The 17,204-nt window shown below is 40.5% G+C and overlaps 1 protein-coding gene across 12 annotated transcripts in view; it reads left to right on the top strand.

The window, feature by feature from the left end:
* Nucleotides 1-6,986: 6,986 nt before the first annotated feature.
* RALGAPA1 (Ral GTPase activating protein catalytic subunit alpha 1) overlaps nt 6,987-17,204 on the top strand; it is a 305,037-nt gene continuing 294,819 nt past the window's right edge. For 7 of the 12 annotated variants that reach the window (XR_009760717.1, XR_009760716.1, XR_009760718.1 and 4 more), the window contains exon 1: nt 6,999-7,458. Coding sequence is in view for 8 of the 12 variants with exons in the window: in XM_061611662.1 (XP_061467646.1) it covers nt 7,353-7,458 (106 nt within the window). In the remaining 4 variants the exon portion in view is untranslated. Of the gene's footprint in view, nt 7,459-17,204 lie in introns of all 12 variants that reach the window. The other 5 variants (XM_061611668.1, XR_009760719.1, XM_061611663.1 and 2 more) reach the window with 5 other exon arrangements.

Genomic DNA, 17,204 nt, shown 5'->3' with positions numbered 1-17,204 from the left:
AATATGTATTGATGCATTTTAATATGGTGTACACTACCCTCTGAACGTATGGTGAAGCGTGGTATAGAAATATCCAAATAAATAAAGACATCTGCCACGAAGCAATTTTATAGGAGAACACCATAGTTGTTAACATTATGAGATAGGGAGAAAAATACCTGCATGTCATGTACTGTTATAATGTCCCTCCCATTGTCTTTTTCTTACCTAAAAAAATGCTTTCATTGTAATAGAAGGGCTCCAAACCCATGATCAATTTGGTTGCTTCCTCTGCACTTTATCCAACTCCATTTCCTTTTTTAAGAGGGAGCAACCAAAACTGAACAAAGTATTCCCGAGGTGGCCAACCACAGATTTATATAAAAGCATCAAAGATGGCTCAGCTTAATTTCCAGTCCTTCTCTAGCATGGAATTTGCCCTTATCATTGCTACTGCTGCAATCACTGATGTTTCAGCTGAGCTGTCCACCACATTAGCAAAATCTCTTTCCTGGATAGTCATCACTTCATTCAATGCATTGAATTTTTTTTCATTTTGTTGCCTTTTGTTTGGGGACATTGATTTGAGATTTTATTAAATTATTTTTATTTGGTTCTTATGCATAAGCAAAGAAAACAAAAACAACAAATACAAAAATGAGAGAGGGAGAGGACATCAACCAAATATATGGATACAATTCTATTCCATAGGTATATAATCAGAAATAGTCTATGTGGGGTTCCCACCTCAGACCACCACCTGTCAGGTCCCTCCAGTCAGGATCCTGGTTTTTATTTGTTCTCTCACCGGCTCTAGCACAGATCTGGCAAGATCCCACTGCTAGGCAGCACCACCAGCCACTCCCTATTTCACAATTTTGCCTGGGGACTTTGCCTTAGTCTCCTTCTGGCTTATTGTTACTTAGTGTCTGGGTGCACTTGCAGGCCACAACCCCCCTGTATCTTTGTGCCAATAAAGCATACAGCCCTGGGTTGCCCTGGATACTTGATGATACACTATCTCTGCACCGCTGCCACCATTCGATACTGTTTCTCCACCTTGGTAATTACCCTGCCCACTCTTCTGTTTTGTGAAAGCCCCAGCCAAGGATCAAGCTTTTGGTAAACCAAGAAAATATTTATTCATAAACACCAGGAAATAACTAGATTACTTAAGGTATATTTAACAAGCGTATGGTTTCATATATTGTGTTCCTCTTTATGTTTCTAGTCATATATAATCTGCCTCAATACCAGCCAAATATAATCCAACCCACAACCAATTCCAACCCACAACAACTGACCCTCAACAACAGAACTCTTTCTCAACTGTCATCCTCTCATTTATACCTTCAGCCACTCAAACGCTCAGCCAATCACAATACAGCATTCTTCAGCATTCTAGCCCATGTACTCCCCCCTCTCACTCACTCTACTTACCACATTTACCCTACAAAACCTGTACTTACCATATTTACAGTAATATCTACATACAGGGACATCACAGTCTACACTGCATTTTATTAATGCATTCCAAATTTCCAAGGATACAACAGGCAGTTGCTGAATAAGATTCATACTGGTAGAATATATAATAAAATTCTATCAAGTAGCATGAAAAACATCTGGAGTTTTAATTCCCTGTAGAGATCTCAAATTATGAATGTTTTTTTCTAAAATGGCAATATTCCATACATTATTATATAAAATTGCAACATTCAAATTATGCAGTGTTTTCCATCTTTGAGCAATAGTCTGCCTCACAGCAACCAGTAAAAATATTACAAGGTCTTTGGATTTAACTGTTATATTTTCCTGTTCAAATATAGACAAAAGTTGTGTAGTACATTGTAAAGGTTCCTGAATAATATTGGACAATTCCTTAAACACCTCCTCCCAGAATTGCTTTACTTGAGGACACTCCCACCTGAGGTTGTAATAAGTGTCTCTAGCACCATATCCATGCCAACATGTGTGGTCATTTTGGGATTCTTCAGTCTCTTTGAGTTACCACTCTCCTAATAATTTGTACCAACTTTGTCACTCACCTTTGACTTCAGATCATTTTGTAAGTTAAACAGCACGGTCTCAGTGCAGAACCTGCTGCCCTTTATTATGACAACAATCTTGTTCCTACCTTCTGCTTCCTTTTCTTTAGCCAGTTTTCAGCCCATAAGAGGACTTTCCTCTTGTCCTTAATTACTAAGTTTCCTCAAGATACTTTTGGAAGGGGATACTTTTATCATTTTTAAGTCAACCAGATCACTTCTGTCTAAATATGTGTTGACATTCCTGAAGAATCGGAAAAGGCTGATGAGGAAGGACATCCATTTACATAAACTATTCTGATTGTTCTATGATGTTTAATAATACTAGTTTTCATGATGCTTCCTACCACTACATCTGGGATAGATATTAGATGAATTGGCCTAATGTCTAGCTGCCCCACCATTTCCCCCCACTCAATGGTTGTTGGTCTGGCTACCTTCAAATTGTCTAGCAAGGATACCAGTTTTAGTGACAAGCATGTTTTTATTAACAGCCCAACAATTTCATAATTGTTAATTTTTAATTTGGCAGTCAGCTTTAGAACTTTATCTCCTATCACTTATACTGCACATAGTTCTTCAGATCTTCCTTGAAAAAAGTGGTTCAGGCACAAGTATCTGCAGCCATTTTGTGCTGGCACTCGCAGCACTTTTATCGAGACACGAGTAACAGCACCTCACTTTTGACCAAAAAAAAGCACTATAATCTTTTACCGTAAAGACCACTGTGAAAAATTCATTTACTTGTTTCCCTACAATCTCTCTGTTGTCCTTCAGTAATCTGTTCACATCTTTTTCATCTAATGATTCAACCACATTCCATGCAGGTGTTCTAGAAAGGCTATTTGCTATGCCTGCATGTGACTACCTCTGAACCTTTAAAGTAGAGTCTTGGGTCTCAATCTGCCTCAGCGGAACTATCTAGGATGAATATGTTTTGTGTGTTATATGCTTTATTGAGCATTTTTTATATATTGTTTCCATTTCAACATGTCATTTAATTGCAGACTTACATACAACTACATCTTGCAAACCAGTAATATCCCATACTCTTCAAACTTGTTAATGCCTGTAATCTAATGCCTTTCTATTGCATGGAAAGAATGTCTTTAGTCACACATAAAAGTAAATAAATTGGTCCATTTCTGGTACAAAAAGAACATTTTTTAAAAATGGGAATTTGTGTGCAAATGTGCAAAAACTGCTGTGCATAGCCCAGAACCCTCACAACCCTTCCAGCGTATGTGCATTGATTGATGATAATATATAATATTTTACAAAGGTGTTAGGAGGCATTTAAGCAGGAAGGGGAGATTGCGTGAGAGAAACTGAACTTGATAACTCTGCACATAGCATACAGTGCTCAAAAAGGAAACTATTTTTTTATTATTTTTACCACTAAGAATGGAACCTCCCCGTAAAGTCAGTCACAAAATTCCAACAGAGTTCAAAGCATGTAAGAATTAAACATTAAATGCACAATGTTGTCCTTTACTCACATATGAAGTAAAGAAACAAAATATAAGTCTATCCCAGAGGCAAAACAACAAAACAATACATGAAGTTTGTCAGCTCACTGTTGTCCTACATCTTAGGGCAAACATATTTTTAAAACTGAGTAAGAATCATGTGGCTTTACGGAGAATGACCATGTGTTTATGTGTGTTTAGATAACATGCAGATGGGACTTGATAGGAATAGGTAATTTAGGGGCAAAAGAAGCAAAGGCATACAGACAGAACTGAGTATAAGCATGTGAAGGTGAATAGAAAAGACAAAAGATTAGGATAAGCAGGAGATCATATATAAAGAGGGAGAGGTGCAGGCCAGAAAACAAATGTACATATCTACTGCCTATTAATCTAAATTCCTGGTATGTTAATCTGTAACCACAAAAAGTGCTGGGGCACTTTAGAGACTACCTGATTTATTATAACCTGATTTATTGTTTTTGTTGGCGCTGAAGTACAGTGAAGGATAAGCTAAGATAAAAACTAAAATGAGTACAAACACACCCTGGTTACTGGAGTGCTAAATTTGTATGAAAACAAGATAACATATGTGAAATACTAACCATTGATACATGCAATTGCTCTCTGTTGATTATTAACCACAAGGAAATGGAAGATGTTATTTTTGTAGTGGGTCAGTTATCCATAATTCTGAAATATACAAAGTTGTTAATTAATTGCAGTTCTGCAGTTTCATTCTACAATTCTCCTCCTTTATTCCCTCCTGTAACTAAATGTGCAGGGGGGGGCAGTATTGCATCTGCTCATGTGGGAGTTGAGGCATGTGTCTATCTGGACACAATGGGTGTACACAGATTGTGTGCAGCAGCATCCAATGGGGACAGAGGAGACCCCAGACTATATACTAGTTGTTCTCTCTTCCCCCTTCATGCAGGTCTTGGTTTGCTCCAGCACCCATTCACCTGTTCTGATCACAGTTCAGGTTTAACTGGCCACATTGGGTCAAGTAGGAATTCCCCACCCACCCTAGTCTTGATAGGCTGTAGATTCCCCCCCCCCATCTGTTGAGTCTACACTGTTAGGTCAAGGGAGGGGGAGTTAATGTTAGGTGTGATGCCACTGGATAGAGTAAGAATGTACAGCCATAGATGAGCAGTGTGGGAAAAGAAAATTACTGGTGAGCACACCTGGGGGCTTCTGGAAGGTGAAAGGATTCTCTTGACCTGTAACTCAGGGATGAAGGAATGTAACTCTTGTGGCTTACAGGCACAATTGGTGTAGGCACAATTCTTTGAAACTGTTTTTTTTTTTTAACTGTAACCCCATGGCCTACACCCATGGTACCCTCTGGTGTGGCAAATACCACACGGCTGACTCCTAGCTCTACTTATTATGCATGGAAATATCTGTGAAAAAGACAATACCATGTGAAGTGTACAAAGCAGATTATATTGTTTTCTTATGATTTTAAGGTTTTGCTGTTTTTAGATTATTTGCAATCCACTTTGAGTTCAAAGGGATGTTATAAATTTGGTAATTCCCCCCCCCCAACACCACAAGAACAGTTTTTCAAGTACTCGAAGCAACATGCAAAACACTGATCCATAATTAGTTCTCTGCATGGCAGTGGCTTTCATGACAGCTCTAGTGTGGCAACTGGGGACAGCCCAGCATGTGCATCTCTGGAGGGAGTCAAGAGACTAAGTTTTGCGAAGTTAAAGAAGATGGAAATTTATGTCCAGTATTTTATGTATTTTCCAGTTTCTTACTTTAATGTGCGCCTTTGTTCTCCTGGAGCTATTACCCAGTTGTGATGATGTAAACTGCTGAATATGAGTACTGAAGCTAAATTATGTGGGACAATTTACCAGAGGACAGGCTGTTTGTGTGTGAATGTTGTCCCAGAGGTATAAGAATGGCACTTCTTTACCAACCTCGCTTGCAGAGACAAAATGCTACACAGAATGTGTGAAATGTGAGATAAATCAAAGCTTGGAATAGTTACTTTTTTGAACTACAACTCCCATCAGCCCAGTCCAGTGGCCATGCTGGCTGGGGCTGATGGGAGTTGTAGTTCAAAAAAGTAACTTTTCCAAGCTCTGAGAGAAATTACCTTAAATCTGGCTTCAGAGACAGGTTCTAAGGAATGACACTTGCAAGCCTCAGCTTAAATTAAAACATTGAAATTGTTTTTCCTTTTCTTCTGTTTTGCTGCTGTGCAAGTAAACTGGCCAGAAATATATAGTCACATAATAGGGTTTTTTCCCACTTAGTGGGGACTGACCTCTACGATAGGTAGACTACATTTTTGCACAATCCTAGAATGATTGGGATGTACCAGTGTCTAGAAGAGGATTAGTTCCCCTTCAGAAGATGGCAATTAACATCTTACTTCTGGCGACTCCTAACACTGGTTTCAAACACTGATCCATATGAGCTCAACAAATTGCCACTAAACTCAGTGAATAAACTGTGTGCAGATTTGCAGCCTTTGCTCAAACCATAGCCACAGGTAAAAGGGTAGAGTCTTTTCTTTCCCTCCTAGAAATAAGATATGCTTCAATCTTTAGCCTAAGAATTTTTATTCCCTAGATTTTAGAGATGTATCACTGTGAACAGTAACTTTTTCCAGGCTTCTGCCAGAGGCTGCAGTTTGAAAGCAATGTACAATGTACTTCTAAATTCAAGTAGTAAAATCAACTTCACCACCCACACCCTTTATTAACTGTACAATTCTAAGTGTGTTTACTCAATCAAATCCCTGTGAGCTCAATGGGGCTTACTCCCAGGAAATTAGGATTTTTCCAGATGGGTTGCCATGTTAGCCTCTTGCAGCAAAAACAACTGAAAGCCTTATGGCACACTAAACAACTGAGAGGAAGGGCGGGATATAAATCTAATAATAACAGTTCTATCACAGGATAAACTTGCGTGGACTACAGTTTATGCTATTATAAATTTGTTGTGTTTTGGGGTGCCACAAGACTCTTGCTTGTTGTGGATGATTACAGCCTATATATCGCAGCTGCGAGCCTGACCTCAAATTAAATAAATAAGTAAACTCCGAAATGAGAGGAAAACATGTCACTTTCCTCTGTCCTTAAGAAACAACACCCAAAGCCGAGCGCGAGTAGCCCATAAAGCAGGGGTTCTTAACCCGTGGTCCCTCAATAGACCGGCGTGAACCGCGTGCAAAAAACACACCCCAATTTCTAACGCAATAAAATAAAATTTATTTATTTATGGGAGTCTATAGCATTCATCAGATTATCAAAGGGATCCGTGACCCCCCCCAAAAAAAAGATTAAGGACCACCGCCATAAAGGCTACCCAATGAGTAGTGAAACTAGCCAGGACCACGAACGCTCCCCAGCAACACTTCTATTTTATTTTACTTTTGGGGGCCTTGCAAACGCGCCGCCGGAAGAACAGCCTTCACTCTGAGTCCCCTGGCTATGGCGTCAGAGCGAAGGCGGTTACCATGGGAACCCTGAAATTCGCGCTTGACGACTGTCGTGAAACCTTTGGGCCGGAGCTGAGAGTAGAGAAGAAGGAGGAGTAACGCGGTGCTGCGGAGGGGGAAAAAGCCCAAAGGAAGCCACCGCTACCACCCTCTCCTTTTCCTAGTCCCGCGCGACGAAGAGCTTAGAGTGCGGCGGCCGCCCTCGCCCTTTTGGAGTTTCGAGGCGCTGCCGTTTGCTATGTAGGCAGCCCTAACTGGGGGCGCGGATCCAGAGGCCGCAACGCACCTCCTTTCGAGGTTGCGGGCGGGCGGTCCTGGCAGCGATTGTACTAGGAGGAGGAGGACGAAGACAACAACGAGGCTGCTAGTCCCGGGGGCCCCGCAGGCGGGATGTTCTCCAAGAAGCCGCACGGCGATGTGCGGAAATCCACGCAGAAGGTGCTGGACACCCGCAAAGACCCACTCACCCGCCTCAAGCACTTGCGCGTCGTTATCGGTAAGAAGGAGAAGGCGCCCCAAGGCCCTCCTCGGTCAGGGGCCGGCGGCGGCGGTTTCTGTTGCAAGGAGGCCAGAACTTAGCCACCCTCTCTGCACTAGGTTGTTCCCCGCGGGGGGAGGGGATCCGCTCTCTGTGCTGCACTTTTCCGAAACCATCCTCCCCTGCTTCCCTTTGCTAGGAGGGGTGGGGGGGTGGGGTGGGGTGGGGTGGGGGAGAGAAGGTGGCGACCTATATTGAGGTGAGAGAAGCAACTGCGTTTTAGCAGCAGGTGAGGAAATCGAGAAGCTCCATCCCAACTCTTTGTTGACATGACAACCAGGACACTGATGACACTGTAGGAAATGACAGGCGAGAAATACCTGGACAGTGCTGAAAGTCTCCACTGTCTGGTTTTAAGCACATCCATGCTTGATTTACGTTAAGTATGTCAAGATGAGGCAGCCTGCTTGCACCCTATGTAGTAATAGTGTTTGAGGGATTGAAGGTTGGATACATTGGAGCAGGGTTTCTTAGGTGTGATTTAGGTGCTTATCATCTCAGTGCTTTTAGTTTGTATTTGGACATGTCCAGAATGCCCTACCTTTGGCGATCTGGGGTAGTGTTTCATGTCTTCCAATAGCCATTGCCCGGTGTGGGGGCACTTCAGGCTACACAAACCTCTGAGAGTCTATACAGCTGATGGTGTGGGACACAGATATGCAGTTTGGTTAGTTATGCTGAGCTCAAGAGTGTTTTGGAGTAAATCTGCCCATGGGAAGCTTCCTGCATTTATTTTTGTGTACTCCAGCTTCCACCCAGGACCATTGAAAGTTTCAGAAAGTGACCATCTGGATGGGCTCTTACATTGAGATTCATCTGTCCTGTGTGTCCTTTACTTTTTTCCCTTTGTGGTCCAGTTTGATGAAAATTTGTATTGCGATTGCTGTTTTTGGTTGGTGACATTTATTAAAATAAATATATGATAGAGTCATAGCATTGTAGGGTGGGAAAAGGCAGTTAAAAGTCCCTGCTCTGAGGCAGAGATTCATGTAACTGTTTTTTAACTGTATAAGCCAAAGGATTTGGTAGCATTGAATCTGACTGCTTTTTTCCCTACAACCTTGTTACTCATACATGCTTGGCTGAAGTGTATTCCACATGTTTTCATCCTATTGTTTTTGCATATGTCAGTTTTTCTAAGAAGAATACTTTATGACAAATGTTTGATAAAATGCAGAATACCAATACTTTTCAAATGTATGGGTCTTTGTCAGGGTTAACTCCACTTGTAAAATATGTCACTTTGTCCATTGGGCTTGCTCCCAGGAAAGTGAGCATAAGATTGCATCCTGAAACTTACCTATACAACCTTGTGCATCAACTTATATATTATTTCCTTGCCATTAATAAAATCATCAGGTACATATTATTTTTTAAAAAGTTAAACTACCCACTGCAAATGTTCGGCATTGTAGCTTCTGCATTTATCACATCACTTTGCTCAAATTGATGAATTAAAAAATGTTCTTGTGTTGCACTGTTCTGCAAACTGTTGTGGATATGTTATTAGAAGATTTTGTGGAAAATGGGCTTGGCTTAGGGATGTAATTTGAGACTTTGGGCAAGAGATTATACAATCCCTTGTGCTAGCATGCATCTTGAGATGTTTTGGGACTGTGTAAGAGGTTGCACAAGGCCTTGTGCTAGCACCCATCTTGAGACATTGTGGAACAGACTGTAGATCACTTTGCACTGCCAGAAGCATACTGCTGCTTGTGCTAAGTTGGGAAAAGCCCTTCTAGTCACAGAAGGGCACTGCTGGATCCAACCCATTGATTGTAGCTGCAATCCGGAGGTCTTCATCATGGTGAGCCCTGTTTGCCTGTGAGGCTTCCTTACATTATTTATTTTAAAACAATTTAAAAGCAGCAAACACAACAGGCCTGCATGCCACTTGACACACTGCTTTTAAAGTAGGAAATATTAAAAGCAGTTTCTACTGCAGTTCTTGAGTGGAAGAAAAGCACATGCTCAAAGGTGTTCTCTGGAACACAGTATCACAGTCTATCTAAATCATGTTTGTTTTCTGGGACCAGTGTACTACAGTGGAAAGATTGTTTTGTTTGGAAATGTGAGATTATATAAAATGGACCCAGTCTCATTTAATAATTTGGACTGTTTCGTGACACTGTCCCTAATACCTAAAATGGGTAACATTGCTAAAAACATGAAATCAATTGTCAGTTAAAAAACAAGATTTTAAAGCATGTTCTTAAACTTATTCCCAGTTAGAGGCTTAACACTGCCCACTGAAAGAGTAGAAATACTCCTCAAAGAGGCACAGATTTGTAATTTAATAAGGTTCTGGAAGAGAGAAAATTACTTTATTATGGAATATCCAATGAGAACATTTCTGTGTGCCTACAAAAATGATAATGTTTCATTTTATGCACAGTGGTCAGATAATTGGGAAGTTACCATTCTGAAAAGGGTAGGTTTGTAAAGATGTTTCCAGAAGAAACATTGTCTGCTGTTTTCAAACATGTTGATATTTCCTGTGCATTGTTACTCCTGATGAAGAACTGTGTGGTCAAAGTAGAGTGATTTTTAAAATATATTCATTGTACATAAACTCATTGTTTCATGACAGAAACATGAAGTAGTGCTTTGCACATGTGAAACAGCCATCACAGGTCATATACCACAGATATGATTCAAAATTGCTGTCCTGTTGGATTAGATCAAGCTCTACTGTTTACCAGTACCAGGCAGGTAGATCCCTTTGAGAGTTTACTCCGAACATCTGGCAATGTGATCTGGCAGTGGAGGCCATTCATTTTTTGAACAGCTAAATTTGAGACACAAACAAGTTCTCAAAATATTTACTGTTGCTCAAACATATTATAAAAAGACAGAGTATCAGATGTGTCTTTTTATGCATATATGCACATTTATGTGGTTTTTTAAAATTGATTTGATTTTTTTAAATTGTGTGTACTTGTTTAATTTTTGTGACTCACCCTGAGATCACTTGCAATGAAGGGTGGATTATAAATTCTATAAATAAATTTGTGTGTGTGTGTGTGTGTGTGTGTTTAAAAAGCTTGTTTATGTCTTCTGAAGCAACCACTGCAGTAGCTGTTTGGTTCTGTTGTATATGTGTCTCATTGTCTGCATTGAAGTTGTAATCAGTTTCTCTAAGGCTGTAGTAGTTAGATGTAAATAGACTTCATATTAGAGGTTGGATCCAGAGTTCCCAGGAACAGAACTCTTTTCACAGGATGCTCCTGCTGGAGGAAGGGGGCGGGAGGGTTTTTTGCCCTTTCCTTATCCTCCTGTGTCTCCTGAAAAGGATTTCTGAAGGTTGAGGAACTGTATAGACTGGTTTGGGCAGTAATGTGATGGGGTTATAGGGAGAAGGAGGAATCAGTGAAAATTGGTTTCCCCACGTTCTCCAACAGGAGCCTCTGCTGTATCTTGGTTCCTTCTGCAAGTGGGAGGGACACTCTGGATGCAATGCTACATCTGTAAAAATGGGGGGGGGTGTTTCTGAATATTTCTGTCAATCTTGCATTGTACCATTTTGAAATATATGTTGTTAAGAATGTAGCATCTATTACTTCTACTTCTGATTGTAGCTGTCTATATATTCCTAGCCTTTGAAACTGGATGCACTATATCGGGGGGGGGGGTTTGCAGGTGCTAAGTTGTTGCATGATTAAAACTGAGACTTCGCTGAAAAGGGGCAGTAGGAGCACCTTGACCTTTTTATCAGTGTTTTCAGAAATTATCCATTGCCTTGTTATAATATAGCCAGACTGTAGTCCTATAGAATGCTGTGAGTTGCCTGAAAAATTTTGGATGGGTGTTAAGCCTGCTACAGACTCCCAGTTTGACATGGGTAAGGTTATAATCGCATGGCAGAGGCAGGAAGCATAGCCATAAACAGATAGGAGGTCAGGCAAATAGTGTCAGAGGGCCAGAGACAGGAGGTCTAGTTACAGACAGGCTGGCGGTCATATATTGGACTAACAGGCCAAGGGTGAGGCAAGACAAGAAAGTCTAAGTGGTTCCCAGACCACCCTGGTGCCGCTATGTTGGTTTCGGAGGTCAGCTGACTATCTTCAGGATGTGGAGGTCAGCTGACAGCATTCAAGCCAGTAGTGCAGCCTATAGGGCTATAAGCCCTGTTCTGGCTGGCTGGTTGAAGGCCAACAGTGCTGCTGGTGCAGGATGTAAGGTGTTCAAGACTGACCACTGGAGACACAATTTAAGACCTTTTGGTGTATAACAATTGGAACATTTTCTGGGACATTTTCCAGAAAGTTTTGCATTTCCCTAAATTAGAGATCTGACTTAGCATGTTAATGTGATTTATATTTAGTAAACAAAACAAAACAAAACAACAAGCTGAAAAAATATCTGAAAAGTTTTAACAGGTATTTGAACTTAAATATTTGATTGAGAAAACAATAATAAGCCTATGATTAATGGATTAAACCTTGCCACCCACTCACCTCCTCTTTTTTGTTTTGAACTATTTTTGGTGGACCAATTGTAGCCTGTATAGAGAAGCGTCATCTCAGTTACCTGTCATTTCGGCCAGTTGAATGGGACCTGCAGGAAAGAAATCAAATCTGTATATGAATCATTTGGCTAGAGAGAATATTAGACAGAATGCTTCCTACTGCTTTGGTTTGTCCCTGACTGCTGTAGGGTTATGGGCAAGCAGCTCTCATTCCTGTACAGTACTTGCTAACAAATAACATGACAGTGAAACTTCTGTGTAAAAGGAGGTAATGCAGGGGGATTGTAGGGGGAAGGAAGTTAAACTGCAGTGACATTTTGGGCTTTATAGAATATTTGAAAATATTTTTAACCATGGTTGTGTAATAATCGCTGACTCTACACATGAACATCCAAACAATACCGCTCCTTTGTTAGCACAGGCTAGTCTACTGGAGCATGACATTTGGGAAACTCAAAAGCCCTATTCAAATGTTCTTATACGATTAACAACTGGTGTGGGGCAGACAGTGGGGCTGCACCTGCTGACCCTGCCAATTAAGCCGCCTTGCTACAAAGTTACCCTGAATTCACATACTTGTCTTATAACAAACATGAAACTGCCTAGGGCCTAAAACTTGCCTACAGTAACTGAAACAGCAGAAATGCATTTACTGCTCTGGTTTCTAGCAATGTTTTATTGCTTCTATTGAAGGGGGTCTGAAGGATATGAAAAAGGAGAGAACTTCTATTTATTGTTTCTGAATCATCCATCAGATTTCCTCCATTTGCTATAATTTCTGGCCTGCGGGATTTGCTGGGAAGGGAGCCCTTTGTCAACTGCAAAAGGTCTGCTTGTATAATAAGGTTCAGTAAATCTGAAATGAGATTGGGACAGTGTTTTGACAGAAATTGTGCTGGCGTGGTTGGCTTTGAAATCAGGAAGATGTTAGACTTAATACAGAGTGAAGTACCCCCAAGTGTGTATCTGGTTGGCATCAACCAGCAACCCTCATGTGTTTAAATACATTATGGGATTTACAAATATCTCCCAAGATCATGTTTGAAAACATCCTGTCTTGAAAAATGGGAAATGTGCTCTCCCTTTTTTGTTGCGTACTTCACCTAAAATGTGTATTTGCCTAGTGGGTGCATGACAAGAATTACAGTGGGGGATGAATCAAACTGTGAGGTAGCCAAGCCATTTAGATTGAGTGAGTGCACCCATGTGCATGTGCGTGCTACACACACACAAAAGTGGGAGATCACACCTCCGTAACAGCATAGTTTCATATCCAAATCAAGGTTAAAAAAGAATACGCATAATAACCCAATCTTGACAATTTGCCACTTACCTGCAGAGAAGTAGCAACTGCTCCCAGATGTTTATTGTGGCAAACTGTCCCTTCCATTGCAAATGTCAAATGTAATGCTAGCAAAACATTGCGCTATGTTTAGCATAGAAATAGAACTCCCTCTCCCAACCTCCTTGCATTTGATATAATTATTTAATAAAAATGATAAACTGCATGATAAAAAAATGCTTGCCAGCATAAATGCGTAAAATACATTTAAGAAAGTAACCTTTTAATGCTAGTGAGAGTGCATATACCTGTACCTTTCATTTTGCTTCCTATTTGAGCACACCTTTCCCCTGCTTTTTCAGCTGAGCATACATACATTAGCATACATTATCTTACAGTCTTTGAATATTCAGAATCAGCATCAACAATTGCAATGATTTAGTTTTTTCCTATCAAGAATTTTGCTGTACTCAGTGGCGGCTGATGGACTCTGAACTTGGTACGTTTACTTGGCAGTCAAAGAGGTTGTGTGGGTAGGGCCAAAGAGGTCACATCGTGGTGCCAAAGATACAAACATCCCTATCCTATATAGGGCTCACTGTGTGTGTAACCTTGGGCCAGTCACTGTCTCTCAGCCTAACCTAACAAGGACTGGACATACCAGACTCTTCTGTTTGCCCACGGCCTGGTAGATTCTGGACTTAGCAACAATGGGTGTGGGGAGGGAATCTGAAGCCCTGGCCTGCACATACAGCAGGCTTTCCACTTTTAGGCCGAATAGGCATGTCCTCAGACCCCAAACTCACTGCGTTTAATGGCACCATGCAGTGATAGGGGTGGGGTGTGTGCGCCACAAAACTCACAACCTGGAGATTATATTAACCACCTCCTGGCACAAGGCAGGCAGCAACATAAGCTGTTGCAAAATACAACACATATACTGGGTGTCCACAGTCCATTTTTCTTTCCAATCATCCTATCCCTCATTCACACAAATACAATAGTATAAAAAAGTAAAAACTAGATAAATAGATATTTAGTGGCGTCACTAGGGTTGGTGTCACCCGGTGCGGTAACTCATGGTGTCACCCCCATGGACCTCGTCCCATACCAGACCATGCAGAATCCTTAGTAATGTTTTTTGTACTAATGTTAATCGTAAATTGTAATTCCCGTATATCACCAAATTAAAATTACACCTTTAAATTACAATATCATACGCATAGCCTAAATGTATTTACATTTATACATAGTTTCATGTGGTTAAAGTGAAAATTCGGTAAGAAAACAATATAATTCGAAGTAAAAACATTTAAGAACTACATCAAAATTATGTTCATTGTAACATTAAACTTTACTGTTACATGAAATACATTAATGGATTAGGTTTGCATAATCAATAACGGCCCAAATAATGTGGAAGTTGTAGACAAATGCATATGGAAATATACTCATAAATAAAATAATACCAGAAAAAAAAACGGGAACAAGTACACAAGCATTTCAGCACTTAGTGAACATCTCGACTAAATCAGAACTTTCCTTTGCTGGCCTTCAAAGCTGCATATCTGTTTGATCGTCCTTAGCTATCCTTTCATGTTCCATTTTCTGACACCACCCAGTCTCTCCTGTTGACCCACCTCCCATTATCCTTGGCACCCAAACAAGAAGCCTGGTCCTGCGCATGTTTACTTGGACGTAAGTCTCACTGGGCTCCTTTCCAAACAAGCGAGCATAGGACTGCAGCCAAAGAAGCTTTATTAATGCCTTTGTCATAGAGAGCTGGTGGGTGGCACAAGCACCAATGCACACCAAATGCCACAAGCAGGTTTCGCCATGGAATTCAAACAGAAAGGGCAGTCCTTCTGGGCTACACCTTCCACTGAAGAGATCAGATCACTTTTGCGGTTGAGGGAGCTCTAAGGGTGCCCATATGAAATTACTAAATCTACCCATTATTTATAACCATTTGCAAGAGAAGAGTTCAATTGCTTGGCAGCAAACATCATGCTGCTTAACACGGTTATACCTGGGGCCTCATTACTTTGACAAATGAAAGAAATGCTCCAAAAAAGGGACCTCACTGTTACTAACTCAGCTGAAGATGACAGGAGAGGATATTCAACAGATCAAGCATCTTACAACAGAATATTAAGGAACTGGTTTAAAGTTGCCATTGCTATTGATAAACCTATTCTGAATAGTTTTTATCTATCTCTGTTCTTAACAGACTTGCAGTCTAGAATCATACTACAACATATTTTAGTTTGTGTGCAAGACAAACAGTATATATATTTTTTAAAAAGTATTCTTGGGTATGACAGTTCTGGAAGGAATGCAAAAATATTTGCTGTGATGAGTTTTTATTTTCACAAACATCTTTCATCTGGTCTTAATAGGTCTAAGAATAATAACCCATCTAATGAAAACATCACTATAAGCATGCAAATACTTGCAGTAACCAATGAAACTCTTCACGTGTTTGCATTTGTTGGATACACATAGTGTGTTAATGGTTAAAGGTCAAAAGGAAAACTATAGTATAAACAATCACAGAACTCATCTTCTCATGTTTGCTTGAGTCACTGTGCTAAAATCCAAGTAAGTGTTTTAACCCAACACAAGTGTCATTTGGTATGCATAGCCTTTCCTTTCTGTAGAGAACAGGCATGCTTAAGTGCACCAGGAATATAAGGGAATATATTTGTAAATGGCTTATATGGCTTTCAGCAGTACACAGGTGGCCAAATTTGGCAGTTTAATTCTATTTTTGTACAGTCAACTGCAACAGAAGTAGTGACATGTCCCAGCTCCTGCTGAGAGGAAAGGCAGGATATAAATCAAATAATAAACAAACAAACAAACAAATAACTAACTAAAATCATTTCTAGAGTTCAATCCACCTTACCAGCATTATCATTTGCACAGCCACAAATGATGTCGCAAATAGGAGACCCAAGAGGACTCTGCCTCTCACTATGCCATATTTACTGACTCTGCATTACATGCTTGCGCTTCTGGCAAATTAGAGCAGTCAAAGACAACAAGACAAAGGTGCTAGATGCATTCTTCTTTTCACAGTTGCCTCACTATTTAACAAGAGACTCAAAAGATTTGTTTTATCTAACCTCCTAATACAGGAGGGAATATTGGGCCAGAGCAAGAAAAGTTAGTAGCACATGCAGATAATTGAATTGCTCAAATTATTCCCAAAGCATGAAGTACTTGACTGATGGTTTTGTGTGCAAGCATTTTTAACCTCTTCTCTCACATCAATAATTTCCATCTACCAGCCATCCTATCATAACTTCTCTTTATGGAGTAACATACAAACAGAAAAAGAAGAAAATATTAATTGGTAAGGCTGCATACTTAAGAGCACTAATTAACATATGGTTATTTTTAACTAGGCTAACATTTCCCAAACTTTGGATCCACAGATGTTGCTGAACTACAATTCCCATCATTCCTGACCACTGATCATGGTGGCTGGGGATGATGGGAGTTGTGGTCCAAGAACATCTGGGGACCCCAAGGTTGGGAAAGACTAAACTAAGCTTTTGTTGTCATTTTCACTTCCAGAGACTGATAAAAAGATTGGCTTATTCTATCCCAGGGGTGGGGAACTATGGCACTTCTGATGTTGCTGGACTACAACTCCCATTTCCTCCCACTATTGGCTAAGCTTGATAGGACTTGGAGTCCTACAATACTCAGAGGACCACAGGTCCCCCACTCCTGTTCTACTACTATCAAAGCATGAGCAAGTTTAAAATAAGGGTTATAATCCGTATTAAAATTATTACAGGATAATAGATAAACAATGAGCACCTGGGTAGTTAAGAGGCTTGTTAGTCAAGGCACCACACTGAAATATTGTTTTTACATCTGTACCTGGGCATGAACCTCTGTACCCAGGCACCCAGACCAACCTACTAAAGAGAGAAATGGGTC

The sequence above is a fragment of the Rhineura floridana genome, chromosome 2, assembly GCF_030035675.1.
Source record: "Rhineura floridana isolate rRhiFlo1 chromosome 2, rRhiFlo1.hap2, whole genome shotgun sequence".
NCBI lineage: Eukaryota > Metazoa > Chordata > Lepidosauria > Squamata > Rhineuridae > Rhineura > Rhineura floridana.
This window is presented reverse-complemented; position numbering and strand designations above follow the sequence as displayed.